Source organism: Herpailurus yagouaroundi, unplaced genomic scaffold (assembly GCF_014898765.1).
Source record: "Herpailurus yagouaroundi ecotype Mexico unplaced genomic scaffold, PumYag 530, whole genome shotgun sequence".
In the NCBI taxonomy this organism is placed as follows: domain Eukaryota; kingdom Metazoa; phylum Chordata; class Mammalia; order Carnivora; family Felidae; genus Herpailurus; species Herpailurus yagouaroundi.
Window position 1 is genome coordinate 9,773,189 of NW_024412747.1, and position 17,519 is coordinate 9,790,707.

A 17,519-nucleotide genomic window follows, 5' to 3' on the forward strand; every position below is an offset into this window, starting at 1 on the left:
GAGGGGCCGGAACGGCGGGCGCGCGGGCCGGCGGAGGAGCAGGGCGCGGAGGCGGCGGAGGCCGGGGAGGCCCGGGACGCGGCGAGCGCGGAGGAGGCGGCGGACGTGGCCCTGCCAGGTACCGGGCCGGGAGGGGGGACGCGAGGGGGCCGGGAGGGGGCTGCCCCTGGCGTCCGAGCTGCCCAGCTCCGTGTCTCGCAGCGCTCAGGGCAAGCCCTTCCTATTTATTCATTTTTTGTTTTGTTTTCTGGTAGACGGAGAATGCGCCTCCCTGGCCGAAATAAGGGTGGTGTCAGCCCCGCCTCCGCCCTCCCGCCCTTATTTCCGTCATCGGGTGGCTCTGGGTTGGGCCCGCTGTGAACTGGGTTGAAGTGGCGCTGAACTCCGGGTCTTCCTCCGAGGGCCGTGGTTGCCTTAGTGAGCTCCGAAATCCCATCTATTTATATCTAAGCACCTTTTATTCCCCCCCGGTAGAGGAGCCCAGCTTCCGTCAGATTCTCAGAGGGGACCGAGCTCAAGAGGTTAAGGTCGCTGAGCCCAGCTTTCAGTCTTATGAATGGGGCCGCTGTTTTTCTGTGTTAAGTCCCTGACCTCGCTGCATTGTCCCTGAAGAGTATTTTGAATTTGTTGACGCAGGCGGTTGCGTAACTCCTGGTTGGTGGGAGAATATTCGTTGTAAGTGCGAGGTGCTCTCCGCTTCTTGCCCACCCACTCGTCCCCCGTGCGCGCACCCCTCATCAAAAGGCTGCCGCGGGGTAGAGGTGGAGCCGTAGCTGGAAGATGGCCCTCGGGTGCTGTGCGTCTACTGTTTCTGCCCTGGTCCTCCTCCACCTTCTTTCCTGGCCAGACGGTGGCAGAGTTGGGGTCTCAGCGCGGGAGGCCGGATGGACGGTCGCTGGTGCTTGGGGCCGGGCTAAATGCCTCAGGATACAGCCTGGAGTAACCGGGGGTTCCCTCTTGCTACTTTCTTGGGTTGGCCAGACACTCCCCCCACCCCTCCCCCAGTCCCAATTCTCCACCCCCGTCCCGGGTCACTCGATTTTAAAGAGGCTTGGGCGAGAAAAGTAACCAAAATGTATTGACAGCTTATTATCCCTCCAGTCGCTGATCTTAGAATATGTATTTGCTCGCTCAGCGTTCAAAACAATTCTAAGTGGTAGGGGTGTAATTTTTATCTCCGTTTCATAGATGAAGAAATGGAAGCTGGGGATAGATGATCAGTGACTTCAGTTTTGTTTGTTTACGGCACTGTAAAGCGGGGATTAATCAGCTTTTCAGTCTCTCATCGTAGCCCCTCTGCAAGAGGCTGGAAGAGAGAAAACTGAATCTTTTAGTCACAGAGCCAGCCTGCTTTGTTGCTGTTCTGTCATCTTCAGCCATTCTCAGTGCTTCCTAGAGCTGCCTTTCCATCCTCACATAACCTGTAAATCCCCCAAGGTTTGTGGCTGTGTAGTAGCTTCCTAGCTAGCTTCTAGCAGCTTCCTAGCTTCAATGATCCCTGGTGGAAATTTGAATAACAGAAGGCAGAGGGGGCAGGGGCACATGCCTTCTGGTTTAGTCCCGTGGACACTGGCCTACCAGCTAAATTGTGAGATGTACTTGAGGTGCCTGTGTTTGCCTGAGTTCCTGATTATTTTGGTTTCCTTAGAGACACGGAATCCTACTAGTGGCTGAGGTCAGTTATTTCTTATCTGCTGATATTTCTGGCTGAGGCATCAGGCAGAAGAAAGGATGTGTGTTGTGTCCAGGCCTCTCGGTTGCAGGACCATTTGCTTTGCTCCTGCCTGTTGATTCCTATGTCTGGCAAGACTGAAAAATCCTTGTTTTTACGTGGATGGTTTTATATACTAGAATGATGAGTACTCTTGAGTCTCTATGAAACAAACCTTTGGTTCTTGTTTTTACTGAAGCCGTATGTACACATAGAAGCATCTAGTTCTGTATGGCTTATTACAAGGATCCAGCAGACACACAGGCCAGCCCCCTGTTCCTTAGAGGACCACTTCCAGCGCCTCTGGCTTTTCCTTTGGTGTTGATTTTTCTCCGAGTGACAAGGCTTTTGTTGACACTTCTTAATTTTTTTTCTTTCAGTCTTTAGCATTATCTGTTGGCTTTCCTTCTTTTTAAAAAAAATTTTTTTTAACGTTTATTTATTTTTGAGACAGAGAGAGACAGAGCATGAACAGGGAGGGTCAGAGAGAGAGGGAGACACAGAATGGGAAGCAGGCTCCAGGCTCTGAGCCATCAGCCCAGAGCCCGATGCGGGGCTCGAACTCACGGACCGTGAGATCGTGACCTGAGCCGAAGTCGGACGCTCAACCGACGGAGCCACCCAGGCGCCCCTTAACTCCCTCCTAACCCATACACACGGGCCCTCCCCACACCTGCTCAATAGTCGTCATGGAGTTTGTGGCACCTACAACTGTATCTACATTATTGTGCCTGGAAAATGTTGTGCCAAGCCGCCCTGTATTGTTTGCCGTGACTGCTTTTTCTTTCTTTCACAATACAACCAACACATCAGGTTCGCTCTCGCTCTCGACATCTTAAGACATCCCTCCCAGCGTCTCTGACCTACTTCCATCTGGCCTGGTTGCTGCTCTCTCTTGCCTGCCTGGTTCCATGTTGGGCGGGCCCTTGGCTACCACCCCAGGGACTCCTTGGCTTCTCTTACGTAGGAGCCCTTGTGTGGCTCTCACATCATCTTCCTTCTTGGTTTACCCCTCCCGTTGGAACTTATCTTCTAGTAGCTTCCCGAGAAAGGGTATGTGCGAGGTTAATTTCCTGAGAGCTGGCATGTCAAACGATAGCTTGTATTTCCGCCCTCGTGATTTGGTGAGTTTGTGGCTGAGCCTGGAATTCTAGGTTGGAAGTACTGTCTCTAAAGAGTCTGGAGGCATTTGCTGTGTTGTGTTGTAACTTGCCGTATTGCGCTAGGGTCCTCTGGTCTCCTGATTCTTGATAACGTGTCCCCACCCTCAGGAAGCTTTTAGGGTCTTCCCTTTGTCCTTTGCGTTCTGAAATTTCTCCTTGATCTAGGTCTGTCTTCCTCCAGTGTGCTTGTGAGCCCTTGCAGTGAAACTCCTGCTTTGTCATTTTGGTAGGTTTTGTTTTTTCACCTCTATTTCTGTTCCTGTTCCTTTCTTCTCGAACTCCTTAGTTGGATGTTAGACTTCATGAATTTCTCCTTTACCTTTCGAATGTTCATCTGTCTTTTTCTTCTGTTTTTTTTTTTTTTTTTTTTCTGGGCGATATTCTCAACCTTATCTTACAATTCTTTCTTTCTTCTTTCTTTCTTTCTTTCTTTCTTTCTTTCTTTCTTTCTTTCTTTTATTTTAGAGAGAGTGAGAGACAGCGAGCGTGAGCAGGGGAGAGGGGCAGTGAGAGAGAGAGAGAATCTTAAGCAGGCTGCATGCTCAGTGTGGTGCCCCCCTGCCCCCCACAACTCTTCTATTACTTTTTTTTTCATCTGTGGGATTCTATTTATTTTTAAATTAATTTTGTTTTCTGGACTTGCTACCTTCCCTCCCTACCTTCTTCCCCCCCCTTCCTCTTTTTATTCCTTTGTTATAAAGTTCATTTATTTTGAGAGCGTGAGTGGGGGAGGGGTAGAGAGATGTGAGGCTTGAACTCACCAAAACACGAGATCACGACCCCTGAGCAGAAACCAAGAGTCCTACGCTTAACCAGCTGAGCCACCCAGGTGTCCCTCTTTTTATTCCTTCGTAAAAAAGAGTATTCTCTTCTCAATTCGTGCATATAGTGTCTTTTATTATCTTGCTGAGGATATTACTAGAAGTTTTTTTTATGTATTTTCTTCTCATTGTATTTCTACGGCCTAGTTTCTGGTTCCCCACCCTCTCCCCACTTGCGTTTCTTTTTGCTTTTAACCCTGTATTTCATGTTAGAGACCTTTTTGAAATGTCTGATGATCCTTGGCTTCTCACTCTTATTTAAGAGATGGGTACGAAAAAGCTGTCAGGACGTTTTGTGCACCTGGTGGGTGTTACAGGAGTGTTCACTGTGGTATGCCTTGAAGCATGCTTTGGAGAGTCCTCCGAACTGTCTCTAATTCCTTCATATGTCTCCTTTTCACTTAAATTTTATTTTTTAGCAAATTTACACATATGCATAATTTTTTAAAAATATGCTTAAAACGAAAAAAAAAAAATCTGACCTATTTCCCACCCATGCCCCTCGCTCCCACGGATGCTCCTTCCAACTCTTTTTAGCTTTCCTTTCAGCGATGCCCACCCTCTTCTCATCTAGAGGCTTTTTATTTTATTTTCTTATTTTTTTTAACGTTTGTTTATTTTTGAGAGACAGAGCACGAGCCGGGGAGGGGCGGAGAGAGAGGGAGACACAGAATCCGAAGCAGGCTCCGGGTTCTGAGCTGTCAGCACAGAGCCCCACGCGGGGCTCGAACTCCTGAACCGGGAGGTCATGCCCTGAGCCGAAGTCAGATGCTTAACTGACTGAGCCACCCAGACACCCCTCCGTTGGCTGTTTAAATTTTATTTTAAACATTATATATTGACTTCCCATCATGGGAGATGATGTAGCTTAAGATCTTGGCTCTGCCCCGCCCACTCCCTGACATTTACCAGCCCCCGGTTTGTCCCACAGTATTAACTCGGTGACTATTTTGTTTAAAGCACGATTCTGTGTTTGAATTATTGTGGCTATGTAGAAGTATGCACAGGCGGGCCGTGTAGTATATTCTGATTACATTTTCTTTTTATTTATGTTTTTCCTGAAGTTAATCATTGTTTTACCTTTTTGTATGCGCGCGCGCGCGCGCGCGTGTGTGTGTGTGTGTGTGTGTGTGTGTGTGTGTGTGTATTCCCATGACTACTTCACCCTGAAATAGGCCGGTAGTATTTTAAAACTTGGCATGTGCTAGACACATTAGGTGTTCTATTCATTTATTTTTCTTTTTTCCCTTGGAGACTTTTTTTTTCTTTTTTTTTTTTTTGAACCCCCGTCCTCCTATTCCAATTTAGACGTTGTGCTGTCAGTCTGGGACTTCTCTTCACTGTTTCAGTATTTCTTTTTTTTTTTAATTTTTTTTTTCAATGTTTATTTATTTTTGGGACAGAGAGAGACAGAGTATGAACAGGGGAGGGGCAGAGAGAGAGGGAGACACAGAATCGGAAACAGGCTCCAGGCTCTGAGCCATCAGCCCAGAGCCCGACGCGGGGCTCGAACTCACGGACCGCGAGATCATGACCTGGCTGAAGTCGGACGCTTAACCGACTGCGCCACCCAGGCGCCCCTGTTTCAGTATTTCTTTTGCTCACATCCTTTCTCTGATCTCTCTTGTACATCTCGAGTGTTCCTTCGTGTGGCGTATCGCTTCCTTCTGGGGTAACATGTCCTCTGTAAGTCCTGAGAAATGTTGCATGGGAATAGAAATTTTGTGACCTTGCATGACCGAAAATGCCTGTATTATATCCGAAGGCTGGATTGATATTTTGCAAGGTAGAGAACTATAGATGAGAAATTTCAGTGTTTAAAGGTATTATTATATTGTATCCTAGTTTTTGGTCTTGCGTTTTAGAAGTACCATGCCATTCCAACACCTTGTGTATGTGACCTCTTTTTTGGGGGGTGGAGAGAGCAGTTTTTAATAGATTCTCTTTATCCTAGGTGTTCTAACAGTCTATGTCTTTGTTTTTTTTTTTTAAGTAAGGTCTACACCCAAGGGGCTCGAATACCAAGATCAAAGTCACATGCTCTACTAACTGAGTCATCCAGGTGCTCTTTATGTGTATGTCTTTTTTAAAAAAAGTTTTTTAATGTTTATTTTAGAGAGAGAGAGACAGAGCACAAGTGGGGGAGGGGCAGAGAGCGAGGGAGACACAGGCTCCAGGCTCCGAGCTGTCAGCACAGAGCCCGACACGGGGCTCAAACTCATGAAGTGTGAGATCATGACCTGAGCTGAAGTCAGATGTTTAACCGACTGAGCCACCCAGGCACCCCTGTCTTTTGTCATTTATTGGGCTGACAACTTGGTGGGCCTTTTTAGTCTGGAAACTTTTCGTTTAGTTCGGTAATATTTTCTAGTACTGTTTAAATAATTTCCTGTGCTCTATTTGCTTTTTCTTTCTATATTTACTTTTAGTTGGATGGTGTAACTCCTGGATCAAACCTCTAACATTTTTATTTAAAACTTTTTTGACATTGGAATTTGGGGTTCTGTTTTCTGGAAGAACTCTTTAATTGTATCTTCCAATCTTTATATTGAAAATTTTAGTTCTGCCATCCTAGTTTTAAATTTTGGAAAGATTACCTTTTTTTTTTTCTTTTGTCCCAAGTTTTATTTTTAAAAATTAAAAAAACAATGCGGGCACCTGGGCGACTCAGTGGGTTGAGCATCTGACTTTGGCTCAGGTCATGATCTCATGGTTCATGGGTTCGAGTCCTGCGTCGGGCTCTGGGACTGACAGCTGGGAGCCTGGAGCCTGCTTCAGATTCTGTGTCTTCCTCTTTCTCTCTGCCCCTTCCCCACTCGCTCACCTCTCTCTCTCTCTCTCTCTCTCTCAAAAATAAACATTAAAAATTAAAAAAAAAATAACATCCTGTTCTTCTTGGATTTCTTTTAACTCAAAAAAAAAAAAAAGCCATAATTGAGAGGTCTGTTATATTTCATACTCTTTTTGTATACTTTGGACTTTCTCTTTTTAGAGGATGTACTCAGATGTTTGCTCTTACTTAGCCTGTCTGCTCGCACATAAGAGTGAGACTTGTAGAGCTTTCCAGGAGCTCTGGCTGTGGGGGTGCTTGTTGACTAATTGGATGAGGACGAACTGTTTCTCTGGGGGACTTAAACATAATGAGTACCCATTTTTCTTGTGTTCACCTCCCCAGATGGCAAACCTCCAGTCTCCTGCCTGGGGCGGGGTACAAGCCTGGCTGTCAGCATTCGGGGAACAAGAGTTGGGGAAAGGGAGGAGGGGCCTTGTTCTTTACCACATAAACCTGTTTTTCAAGAAGGTGTCGCCCTTTACTTTTCCTGTGCCTCGTATCTCAAGCCCCTACCCACTCTGCTTCTCCATCTCTGGGGACTAACCCACATGCCTTCTGAGCTAGGAGAGGGGCAATCATGTGGCATACCGACTGGAGGAAAGACTTTGCAGGAAGTGTCGACAGCGACATAACCGAGTGACCCTGAAAACTAGTGGCTTAAAATTCCACTGCTCATTTATTACTGCCCACGGTTTCTGTGGGTTGGCACTTGCCCTGGGTACAGGGGATGCCTTGTTTCCACTCTGTGCCGTCTGCAGCCTCTGCTGGAAGGTGCCAGGGCTGGGGGCTGGCTGCTAGGGCACTCGCTTGTGACATCTTCATGCACCTGGCCTTCCTCATAATGTGCCGGCTGGCCTCCAAGGGCAACTGTTCCTGAGAGAGAGCAGGGCACGTGCTGGGCTACCCTTTGTGACTTATCACCAGAAGCCATGGACCACTTCTTTCTCCCCATTCCTCACTTATGAAAGTCTGCCCAGGTTCAAGGGGAAGAAGCATCCACCCCCCCCCCACCCCCAATCTCAACAGGCACGTTCATATTATGTTGTCAGAAGAGCATGTGGGTTGGGGGGCCTGGACGGCTTAGTGGGTTCAGCGCCCGGCTTCAGCTCAGGTCGTGATCTTATGGTCTGTGGGTTTGAGTCCTGCATCGGATGTGCTGACAGCTGAGAGCCTGGAGCCTGCTTCCGATTCTGTGTCTCCCTCTCTCTCTGCCCCTCCCTGTTCACGCTCTGTCTCTCTCTCTGTCTCTGTCTCAAAAATAAACATACGTTAAAAAAAATAAAAAAAGAGCATGTGGGCTGGGACACTGATTAATGCTGGACCTTTGGAAAAGGCATTCCATTACACTGGCCTTCTGCCTCATTTTCTATTTCCTTTCGGGGTTCAGTGTGTCCTGTGGGACTTTCTCCCGCAGGGAGTTAGGATTCGTCCTACTTAGTTCTCAAGGTCACTTCTACGTCCTCCTCTATGTTCCAGTTTCCAGAATTGTATGGACACGTGCTGCCTGGTATCATTGTCTCCCTTGCTTTTTGTCCTATGGGTTATGCGTTTTTTCCTTCACCTTAGTGGGCTTTTGGGAGGAAGGGACTATATGCACATGTCATCAGTGCGTATTAAGCCTAAATTCCATTTGCTGTATTTTTACTTAGATTTACTAAAATAATTTTTTTTTAATCTTTATTTTTGAGAGAGACAGAGAGACAGAGAGAGAACAAGTGGGGGAGGGTCAGAGAGAGAGGGAAACAGAATCTGAAGCAGGCTTCAGGCTCTAAGCTGTCAGCACGGAGCCCAACGTGGGGCTCGAACTCACAAGCTGCGAGATCATGACCTGAGCCAAAGTTGGACGCTTAACCGCTTAACTGACTGAACCACACAGGCGCCCACTTAGGTTTAATTTTTACTTCCTTCTTGATCAGTCTTGCCAGAGACTTGTGAATTTTATTAGTTTTTTTTCCCCCCGAACTAATTCTAGAGTCTGTGGATTTTCTTTATTAATATGTCTTTATTGATCCATGATCTTTTCTTCCCTTATGCTTTGTAAGATGGGTGCTTAGAATTGGTTTTTTTATTGTTTTTTTTTTTGCCTGCCTTTCTTTTTGGATATGTTGATTTCAGGTTGTAAATTTCCCCACAGTTACTGCTTTAGCTATACTGTCAGTTGAGTAGGATGAATCTTAACTCCCTGCAGGAGAAAGACCCGAGTTTTGTTATATAGTATTTTATTTACTTAAGCAAAATCATTATGATTCTTAAAATACATGAAAAAATTAATAAACCTTAACATTTATGTATATAATACAAACATAAGGAAATGTATTTTTCTTAAAAAAAAAAAAAAAGGACTATATCCTAAAAGCATACTACAAATGTTACACTTAATGAAGAAACTTCAGAAGCATTTCTAATAAGGTCAGGATTAAGGAAGGAATGCCTTCCATCACCACGTTTTTTTAATTGTTAAAAATTATGGTAAAATCTGCATAACACGCTCTGCCATTTAACCATTGGTAAGTGTGGCATTGAGTGCATTCCCATCTTTGTGCAACCATATGATTTATTTTTGATCCATGCATTATTTAGAAATGTTTTTAAATTTCAAAACTGGAGATTTTAAAAAGTTACTTATTTTTGGGGCGCCCGGGTGGCTCAGTCGGTTGAGTGTCCGACTTCGGCTCAGGTCATGATCTCCCGGTTCGTGAGTTCAAGCCCCACATCGGGCTCTGTGCTGTCAGCTCGGAGCCTGGAGCTGCTTCTGATCTGTGTCTCCCTCTCTCTCTGCCCCATCCCCACTCATGCTGTGTCTGTCTCTGTCTTAAAAATAAATAAAACATTTAAAAAGTTTAAAAAAAAAGTTACTTATTTTTGTTGTTTTATCAAGGTGATTTACACTATAATTACACCATAATTACTTACTATATAGAGGGTACATTCTGTTTGATTTCAATTTTGTAAACGTATTAAGATTTGCTTTAGAGACTCAGATGCGTAAATTCTTGTAAACGTTCCATTTCACCACATTATACATTCTGTAGTTATGGGATGCAAGGTTGTATGTCTAGCCATTCGGTCAAATGTGTTAATTCTGTTGTCCAGATTCTTCAAAACAGACCATCCAATAAAACTGAGTGGCCCGGTGGACGTGTTCTCTCTCTGTATCATCCGGCATGGTAGTTCCTAGCCACGTGGGGTTATTGAGCGCTTAAACTCTGATCGGCTTAACTGAGGAATCGAATCTTTACTTTTATTTAATTTTCCTTTATGCTTATAGTTGATAGCCACGCGTATTGGCTAGCACAGCCCTACACCAAGACTGAATTTATTTTTGTTTGACTGTCCTGTCAGCTCCTGAGAAAGGGGCATTCTAATCCTCTCCCACAATGGCGATGACCGCTGTTTTTTGTTCCTCTGAGAAGGTCTTTGGTTTAAACTTCAGCCCTCCAGGTAAGATCTTGACCCGTATGGTCACATGCACTCACCTGACAGCAGGCGAGAGTTTCATAAATATTAATATTGGGCTGATAGGTTCTGTCTCTTCTGCATTTTCCGTCTTTGTCCCCTGCTGCTGCAGATGTACTTGGGTTGGTCTTTTTCTTTTAAGTGTTACGGAGAGTAAACGCAACGATTTGATAGCCTGTAAATGGAAAATTGCTCCCGCTGGCCCTTCCTTCTTGTCTTCTGTCCTTACGAGGCCGCCCATCTTTTGCAGTACATTCATAAGCGCGTTTGCAAAATTATTTGTAGGGATAACTTGGCCCAGGGTCTCTAAAGAAGAGTTTACTTCTTTGTACCGGGCGCCTGTGGACCCTCGGGATTTTTAACATCAGTCTTTGTTTATCTGTGGGGGGGAGGGCTGGTCCGGTAGCTCACGGTTAGCAGAACTAGGCCTCCACTCTGTCCGGTACGCAGCCCACCGTGACCTGGTGCCCCGACCCCGCGTCTCCCTCTGTCAGCAGTGAGGCGGCCTGCTTGCCCAATGCCGAGTCTCTTCCCCCTCGTCTGACGGACCCCCTACCCCCTGCGGTGTTGAACACTGTTCACGGCTGCCTCCTTTACCAACGCTCTTCCCGTAGTTTCTCTCCTGGTGAGTTTTTCTCCTTTTCTAGCAATTCTTTCTCTCCCTTAGGCTCTCCTTCTTCAGCCTGGCTGCTCCTTAAATAATGGTGGCCCTAGGGGCCTGACTCACTGTCCCCTCCTCTGACTCCGCGTTGCTTCCTGGATGATCTGTTCCATGTCCAGACCTCAGCTCCCACCTGCTGGCTCACTACCTTGTCTCCTGGCTTCATGGGCCTGCTGAGTTGTTCCAGAAGTATCTCCCATCCGACGCCGCAAGTATCCTGTCTTAATCCTTGGGTGGACCTCTGTCAGAGGATAGCAGGACCATCCCCACTAAACATCTGTGGGAGCTGTGGACTCCTCTTTGCTCCCAGGGCCGCGGGGTGTCTGTCGTCTTCACCGGTCTGTCGCAGTGTTGCTGGGCCGTCTGCTCTGGAGAGGCCTCGGTACCTCGGTACCTGCTCTGGAGAGGCTCGCTGTCCTGATCAGTGTGTGGGTCACAGGTGCCCAGTGAGTCTGAGCACCTGCCAGGCTCGGTGGGCCCCCTTCTGGTCCTTTCTCTCCCCTCTCCACCCCTACCGTGACTCCTGGGCCCCACTTGCCCCCACTTCCCACCTCCCCCCCAGACTCTGCCGTTGTTTGCTAGCTGGCCTTTCTGTCCTCGCCTCTCTCACTCATCCTTCACGTTGGTAGCTGGAGGCCATATCCCTAAAATGCAAATTGGGCCATGTCGCTTTTTCAGCTTACAATCCTTTAGTGATTCTTCATCATTTTCAGGCTAAAATGAAACTCCTGAGTTTGGTGTGGAAAGTCTCCTCCTTTGCCACCCACTCCATGCCTTCATCCACAGACTCTCTCTGGACCTGTCATTTTGAACTATTTATATTCCCTTTTCTTTCCGGGCCTTTGAACAAGACATTCCCTCTTGTTGGGACTCTCTTTTTCTCTTTTCTTCCTGACTAGTTTGTCCTTTAACCTAAATCATTATTCCCTTCTCTGGGCAGGCTTCTCTGGAAGACCTGGGTTAGACACATACAGACCAGGAGAGGAAGAGAAGGAAGGGAACTTTGTTTTTTTTTTTTTAAATTTTTTTTTCAACGTTTTTATTTTTATTTTTGGGACAGAGAGAGACAGAGCATGAACGGGGGAGGGGCAGAGAGAGAGGGAGACACAGAATCGGAAACAGGCTCCAGGCTCTGAGCCATCAGCCCAGAGCCCGACGCGGGGCTCGAACTCACGGACCGCGAGATCGTGACCTGGCTGAAGTCGGACGCTTAACCGACTGCGCCACCCAGGCGCCCCAAGGAAGGGAACTTTGGTAGAGTCAAGGTCATTGCTGAAGATAGAAGATAGAAATGACAGACAACAATCTATCAAGACTTCACACTTGTGCCCCAGTATCTTGACTCCCTATTCAGGGGCTTACTCTAAAGGGAATGTGGGCAATAAATAAATAAATAAATAAATAAAGGGAATGTAGGCAGAAGCAAGAAAAGAGTCACAACCAGAAATAGGAAGGGACAAGAATGTGTCCTAAAGAGGTGATGAGGTTTTAGAATAGCAATCTGTAAAGTCATCACCTAGAGCCAAATTCTGGAGCATTTGAAGTGAGGGGTATCCTTAAGACCTAAACAGCTCGGGTAAGTGAAATGGAGTTGTAGATGCATAAGGAGCCATTATTCAAAAGACTGAAATTAAATCACCCTGTTGCATCATACACACAAATTAACTCAAGTGGCTTAAGGACTCGAATGTAAGACCTGAAACCATAAAATTCCTAGAAGAAAACATGGGCAGTGAGCTCCTTGGCAATTGGTCTTAGCAATGTTTTTTTTTCCGGATCTGATTCCAAAGGCGAAGGAAACAAAAGCAAAAATAAATGGGACTACAACAAGCTGAAAAACCGAGCAGCAAGGGAAAGCATCAACAGAATCAAAAGGCAGCCCATTGAATGGGAGAAGATATTTGCCTAAGGGGTTAAATATCCAAAACACATCAAGAACTCACACAACTCAACAACAAAGCACCAAACAACCCAAGTGAAAACATGTGCACGGGGTGTGAATAGACATTCTTCCAGGGAAGATACACAGACGGCCGGTAGGCATGTGACAAGATGTTAAACATCTGTCATTAGCAGGGCAGCGCAAATCAAAACCACAATCAGCTATCTCCTCACACCTGTTAGAATTGCCATTCCCAAAAAGGCAAGAGATGACAGGTGGTGTGAGGATGTGGAGGAAAGGGAACCCTCCTGTACTTGGTGGGGATGTAAGTTGGTACAGCCACTATGGCAGACAATATGGAGGGGGATTCCGCAAAAAGGTAAGAGGAGAACTAACCATACTATCCAACCATTTCCCTTCTGGGTATTAAGCTGAGGAATACAGAAACACTAATTCGAAACGATATAGGCACCCCCATGTTTATTCTAGCATGAGTTACAATAGTCAAGATAGAGGAACAACCCTAAGTGTCCACCGGTTGACGTTGACGAGTGGGTAAAGAAGATAAGGCATATATACACACAATGGAGTGTTCATTACCCAGCCACAAAAAGAAGAAGGAAATCTTCCCTTTGGAACACCACGGGTGGGTCTAGCAGGTTTCAGACCAAGTGAAAGAAGTCAGACGGAGAAAGACAGATGCCATGCGATCTCACCTAGAAAACAGGACAAAGGAACAAAACAAAAGCAAACTCCTAGATCCAGAGAACGAGTTGGCGGTTACCAGAGGGGAAGGGAGTTGGGGGAAGGCTGCGTGGCCGAGGGGACTCAACTGCATGGTGACGGGTGGTAACTAGACTTACCGTGGTGATCAGTCTGTAGTGTCTACAGATACCAAATGACAGTGTTGTGCACCTAAAGGTCATATGACGTTGTATGCCGATCTTACGTCAGTAAAAACAACCAAACAAAAAACATGGAAATCCGGGCCGAAACGAAACATGGGATCACGAAGCGTTGAAACAACATCACATCACTTTTACGACAAAAAAAGGGTCTATAAAAAGTAATGAGCGGCCAAATGATAAAATGTTGTTAAGGGAAGTAGGTATGTTTTAGAGCACGTCCTTCATGTCTGACGTTCACCTCAGAAAGGGCAGTCCCATTTTCCTTCAGGATTGCTCCAGCGCTGCTGGCAGGCTTTAGGGCTGTGTAGACCCTGGGCCCTGATTCGTGCAGTCATTTCTATCGCAAGTGTTGGGGAAGCCCTCTTATTTTTTTATTTATTTTTATTTTATTTATTTATTTATTTATTTATTTATTTATTTATTGTTTTCAATATATGAAATTTATTGTCAAATTGGTTTCCATACAACACCCAGTGCTCATCCCAAAAGGTGCCCTCCCCACACCTCCAGCTCTTCATGCTGGGAATCCATAGTGAGTAACTATGGAAACCGCTCCCGATTGTGACTGAGGACCGCTCAAACTAAGGTGGGCAGCTTGCTCTTTCTTACCGCATGTTAAGAGCCACAGGGAGCTCTCCATATTCGTGGCACCCCCAAAAAGAAATGAAATTGAGCAGGTTAAGAGCCGTAGGGAGGTTTCCGTAATCATGGCGCACCAGAAAGAAATGGGATCCTGGAACTTGAGTTGAGTGACTTCACACCTAACCTTTTACATCTGCTGAGAGATTACCGCAAATCCCGATCTGTTTCTGAAGTGAGGCCTTGATGATTGGACTTCCCTTGGGGCTGTGGAGAAAGCCATGAGGCTGTGGTGCTTTTTAGGTTTTAATATTTAATTGGGATGCTTGATATCGGACTGTGAGTGAGAGTTGTGGCTTTCGAATAGGTTTGGTCCAGCCTTGGTGGATTTGCTGTTGATTTTAAAATGGGCCAGACCATTTGAAAGGTATAACCCTGACGTGGTTTTGTATTTCTTCCTTACTTGGACTCGTGAATTGAGCCGTTACGGCATGAAGCGTTATGAATTTCACAACCCAGCTATTTGAAGTGATTATATAGAAACGTGATGTTAAAGCATTCTCGACTTGTTTTATCTCCTTTTTTTTTTTTTTTCTTCAAAAGCACTGCCAGTGAAAGACATAAAAGAAAAACCTGAACAACAGGCCAGAGCAAAAGAGACTGACAAGTTACCCAGCAGTACTGAACCTCGACAGCAACCAAGTGCCTTATTTGCTAGAGGAAATAGGAAAGCAGCCAAAAGTCCTCAAAGATCATCAACTAAAATAAAGGAGAAGAAGCATCCGTTTGCTCTTTATGGGTGGGGAGAAAAACAGACCGATACCGGAAGCCAAAAAACTCACAACGTCTGCGCGTCCGCCCCCGTGCATGAGGTGGGTTCGTGGGCACCTGGCTGTCACTGCTTTTCCTTGGAGGCTGGGGGTTGGGCTGTGTTCCTGTCATCGGGTGTCCTATTCTGTGTTCACCACGGTGCTTTGGGGTCATGGTAGATCTTAGGAGTCCAAGTCCTGGAATTTGGCAAACAGATTGAGGGTGTCAGCGCCCTGGAGATCGAGGGGTGTTGCTGGGAATTAGCTGGGATTTGGAAGATTTACCAACACGGAACCAGGAGAAGTGGCTGGAGTCAGGGTTTTCAAGTCCCGGGGGGGTGGGGGGGGCGCAGGTGCAGAGGAGGAGCCCAGCGGGGCTGGTGGCTGCCCGTGTAGATGTGCCGTGGGCCTCTTGACAGGTTTCTGGTTCCTGTGGCTTTGATAACTGGTATTCCTCGACTCCCTTGTTATCTTTTGTTAGATTGATTCTGTAGTTCTTGGCACCTACTGTAGATTCCCTTTGGCTCTTTGAGTTCAATTCGGATGATTGTGTTTTCCCCTGCTCATCCACAGCCAGTGCCTTTTACTCATTGGAGCCTTAGTTGTCCTCTTTTTTTTTTTTTTTTTTTTTCCACGTTTATTTACTTATTTTTGAGAGAGAGCACAAGCTGGGGAGAGAGAGAGGGAAACTCAGAATCCGAAGCAGGCTCCAGGCTCAGCTGTCGGCACAGAGCCCGACCCGGGGCTTGAACCCACGAACCGTGAGCTCATGACCTGAGCCGAAGTCAGACTCTTAACCGACTGAGCCACCGAGGTGCCCCCAGTTGTCCTCTCAGTCCCGAGAACACGTCTGACCAGAGGTCTTCGTGTGTGCAGCCATAAGGCAATTACATATGTTAGCACTGACATGACTAAGCCGGCCTAAAGCAAAGAACGAATGAAAAGAAGCAGAAAATACAAGGAATTTGAATTCTGATGAATTACCATGATCAGATTTTTACTGAAGAGACTTCTCAATGAACCCTAGCAGGTGGTGTTATTTGGAGTGATATTTGAGACAATGGAGCTGTGGTTTAACAAAAGACTCTGGCTATTGCATGGGATTAAGTTCAACAGAGTTCATCTGTAGCATGAAACGTCTTAAGTGGTAAAAGTCCTTTAATGGAATACTTATCCAGGCTTACTGCTAAGCATCTTCAATAATTTTCCAGAGCCAGTTTCTAGAGATACATGCAGATTAGTTGCTTACCATTTATACCTCAAATTTAATGTCCGTTTTTTATTGTTTAGCGTCTTGGTCACTGACCAGGGGCAAGGGGATGGCTTTTCGGGAGGAGCTGTTATACCTAGGAGAAAGGGATATGATGAAGCCGGGCTGGCCTCTGCCCTGGTTTCCATCCAGCGGATACAGGAATCTACAGGAAGGAAGAGTGCCGAATTCTCTGGAAGAGGGAAAAAAGGTCCTGGGGGTAGTAAATATTCATCACAAATATTCTTGAAAATGAGTATAAAAGCCACGTAAGTTATTATACTTTTGTTTTAGAAGTAACAATAATCTTTTTATTTTTGAGTAATTTAGATTCACGAATCAGCATTACGAGCCAAGAACAGAAGACAGGTGGAAAGAAGGAAACTGGTCACTCAGAGGCAGCGCGCTCACTCTGTAGACGTGGAGAAAAACCGAAAGATAAAGCCTTCCTCCTCGGAGAACCCATGGATGACAGAGTACATGAGATGCTATTCGGCAAGAGCTTAAAGGCCGAAACAGTCGCTTGGACAGCCTCTTCAAAAGAGTGTAAATGAAAAGAAAGAAGAAACAAAACAAAAGAAAACAGACATAGATTTAAGAAACCAGCTGATTATGCAAGGTTTTCCGTAGGGAATGTCCAAAAGATTGCTCTATTTCAGTGAACCCTGGTCACCTACCTCAGCAGTAGGGCGACAGTTGAAGCCATAGATATTTGGTTATTTATGAAGCCCAGTCCCTAATATTTGATATTCTTATAAGGGTTTTTGTTTTAAAGCATCTTAATCTTTTCAGATACCGCCACCGAATGCCTTTAAATGGCTATTGATGCTTAACATTCAGTCTTCTCTGTCAGTGTAGCCGGAGCCTGTTTTCACCCTGTCCTGAGTAACTTTCCAGATTCCATAGTGAGGAAGATCATTCCGACCTGTAGCTTAAGACTCCTTTTCCTTCCGCGTGGTTTTCTTCGTGAAAGAACGGCTCATCGAAAGGGAGTTTCGACACTAACATTGATTCCTTGTATGGTGACACCAGAACCCCCGCAGTTCCTGAAAAAGTAAACTTACTCGTCTTTCAATTATGGCACCACTTTACACAGACCGTGATATTTAAGAATTATCTGGGCCGGGTGAGGGTCCTCTTTTCTCTTTAAATTGTCATCTGGGCACTTTCTATCTCATACAGATTTTAATAGATCGAATGCAGTCCCGTACGTAAAGTGCCAGTGCGGTGTGTTGAGAGGAGTACTGAACTTCTTTTGTGAAACTTTTCTTTTTATCATTGCAACTTTCTTAACACGTAACGGGAGAAGCAGCTCCTTGCTGCGGTCCAGACTTTTGGCATATACGCGCTGTGGACTCTTGCCTCTTCTTTAATGGTTGGCCGTGACATTTAGAACTTCCCGTGTGAAATTTCACTTAGCGATGTTGAGGTGGTCTTGCGCACGGGG

At 45.9% G+C, this 17,519-nt stretch overlaps 1 protein-coding gene across 1 annotated transcript in view; it reads left to right on the plus strand.

Moving 5' to 3' along the window:
- CCSAP (centriole, cilia and spindle associated protein) overlaps positions 1 to 17,519 on the plus strand; it is a 37,016-nt gene that overhangs the window by 17,807 nt on the left and 1,690 nt on the right. The window contains exons 2-4 of the mRNA XM_040464918.1: positions 4 to 118; positions 14,618 to 14,886; positions 16,403 to 17,198. Coding sequence (XP_040320852.1) covers positions 4 to 118; positions 14,618 to 14,886; positions 16,403 to 16,579 — 561 coding nt within the window. The 3' untranslated portion in view covers positions 16,580 to 17,198. The remainder of the gene's footprint in view (positions 1 to 3; positions 119 to 14,617; positions 14,887 to 16,402; positions 17,199 to 17,519) is intronic.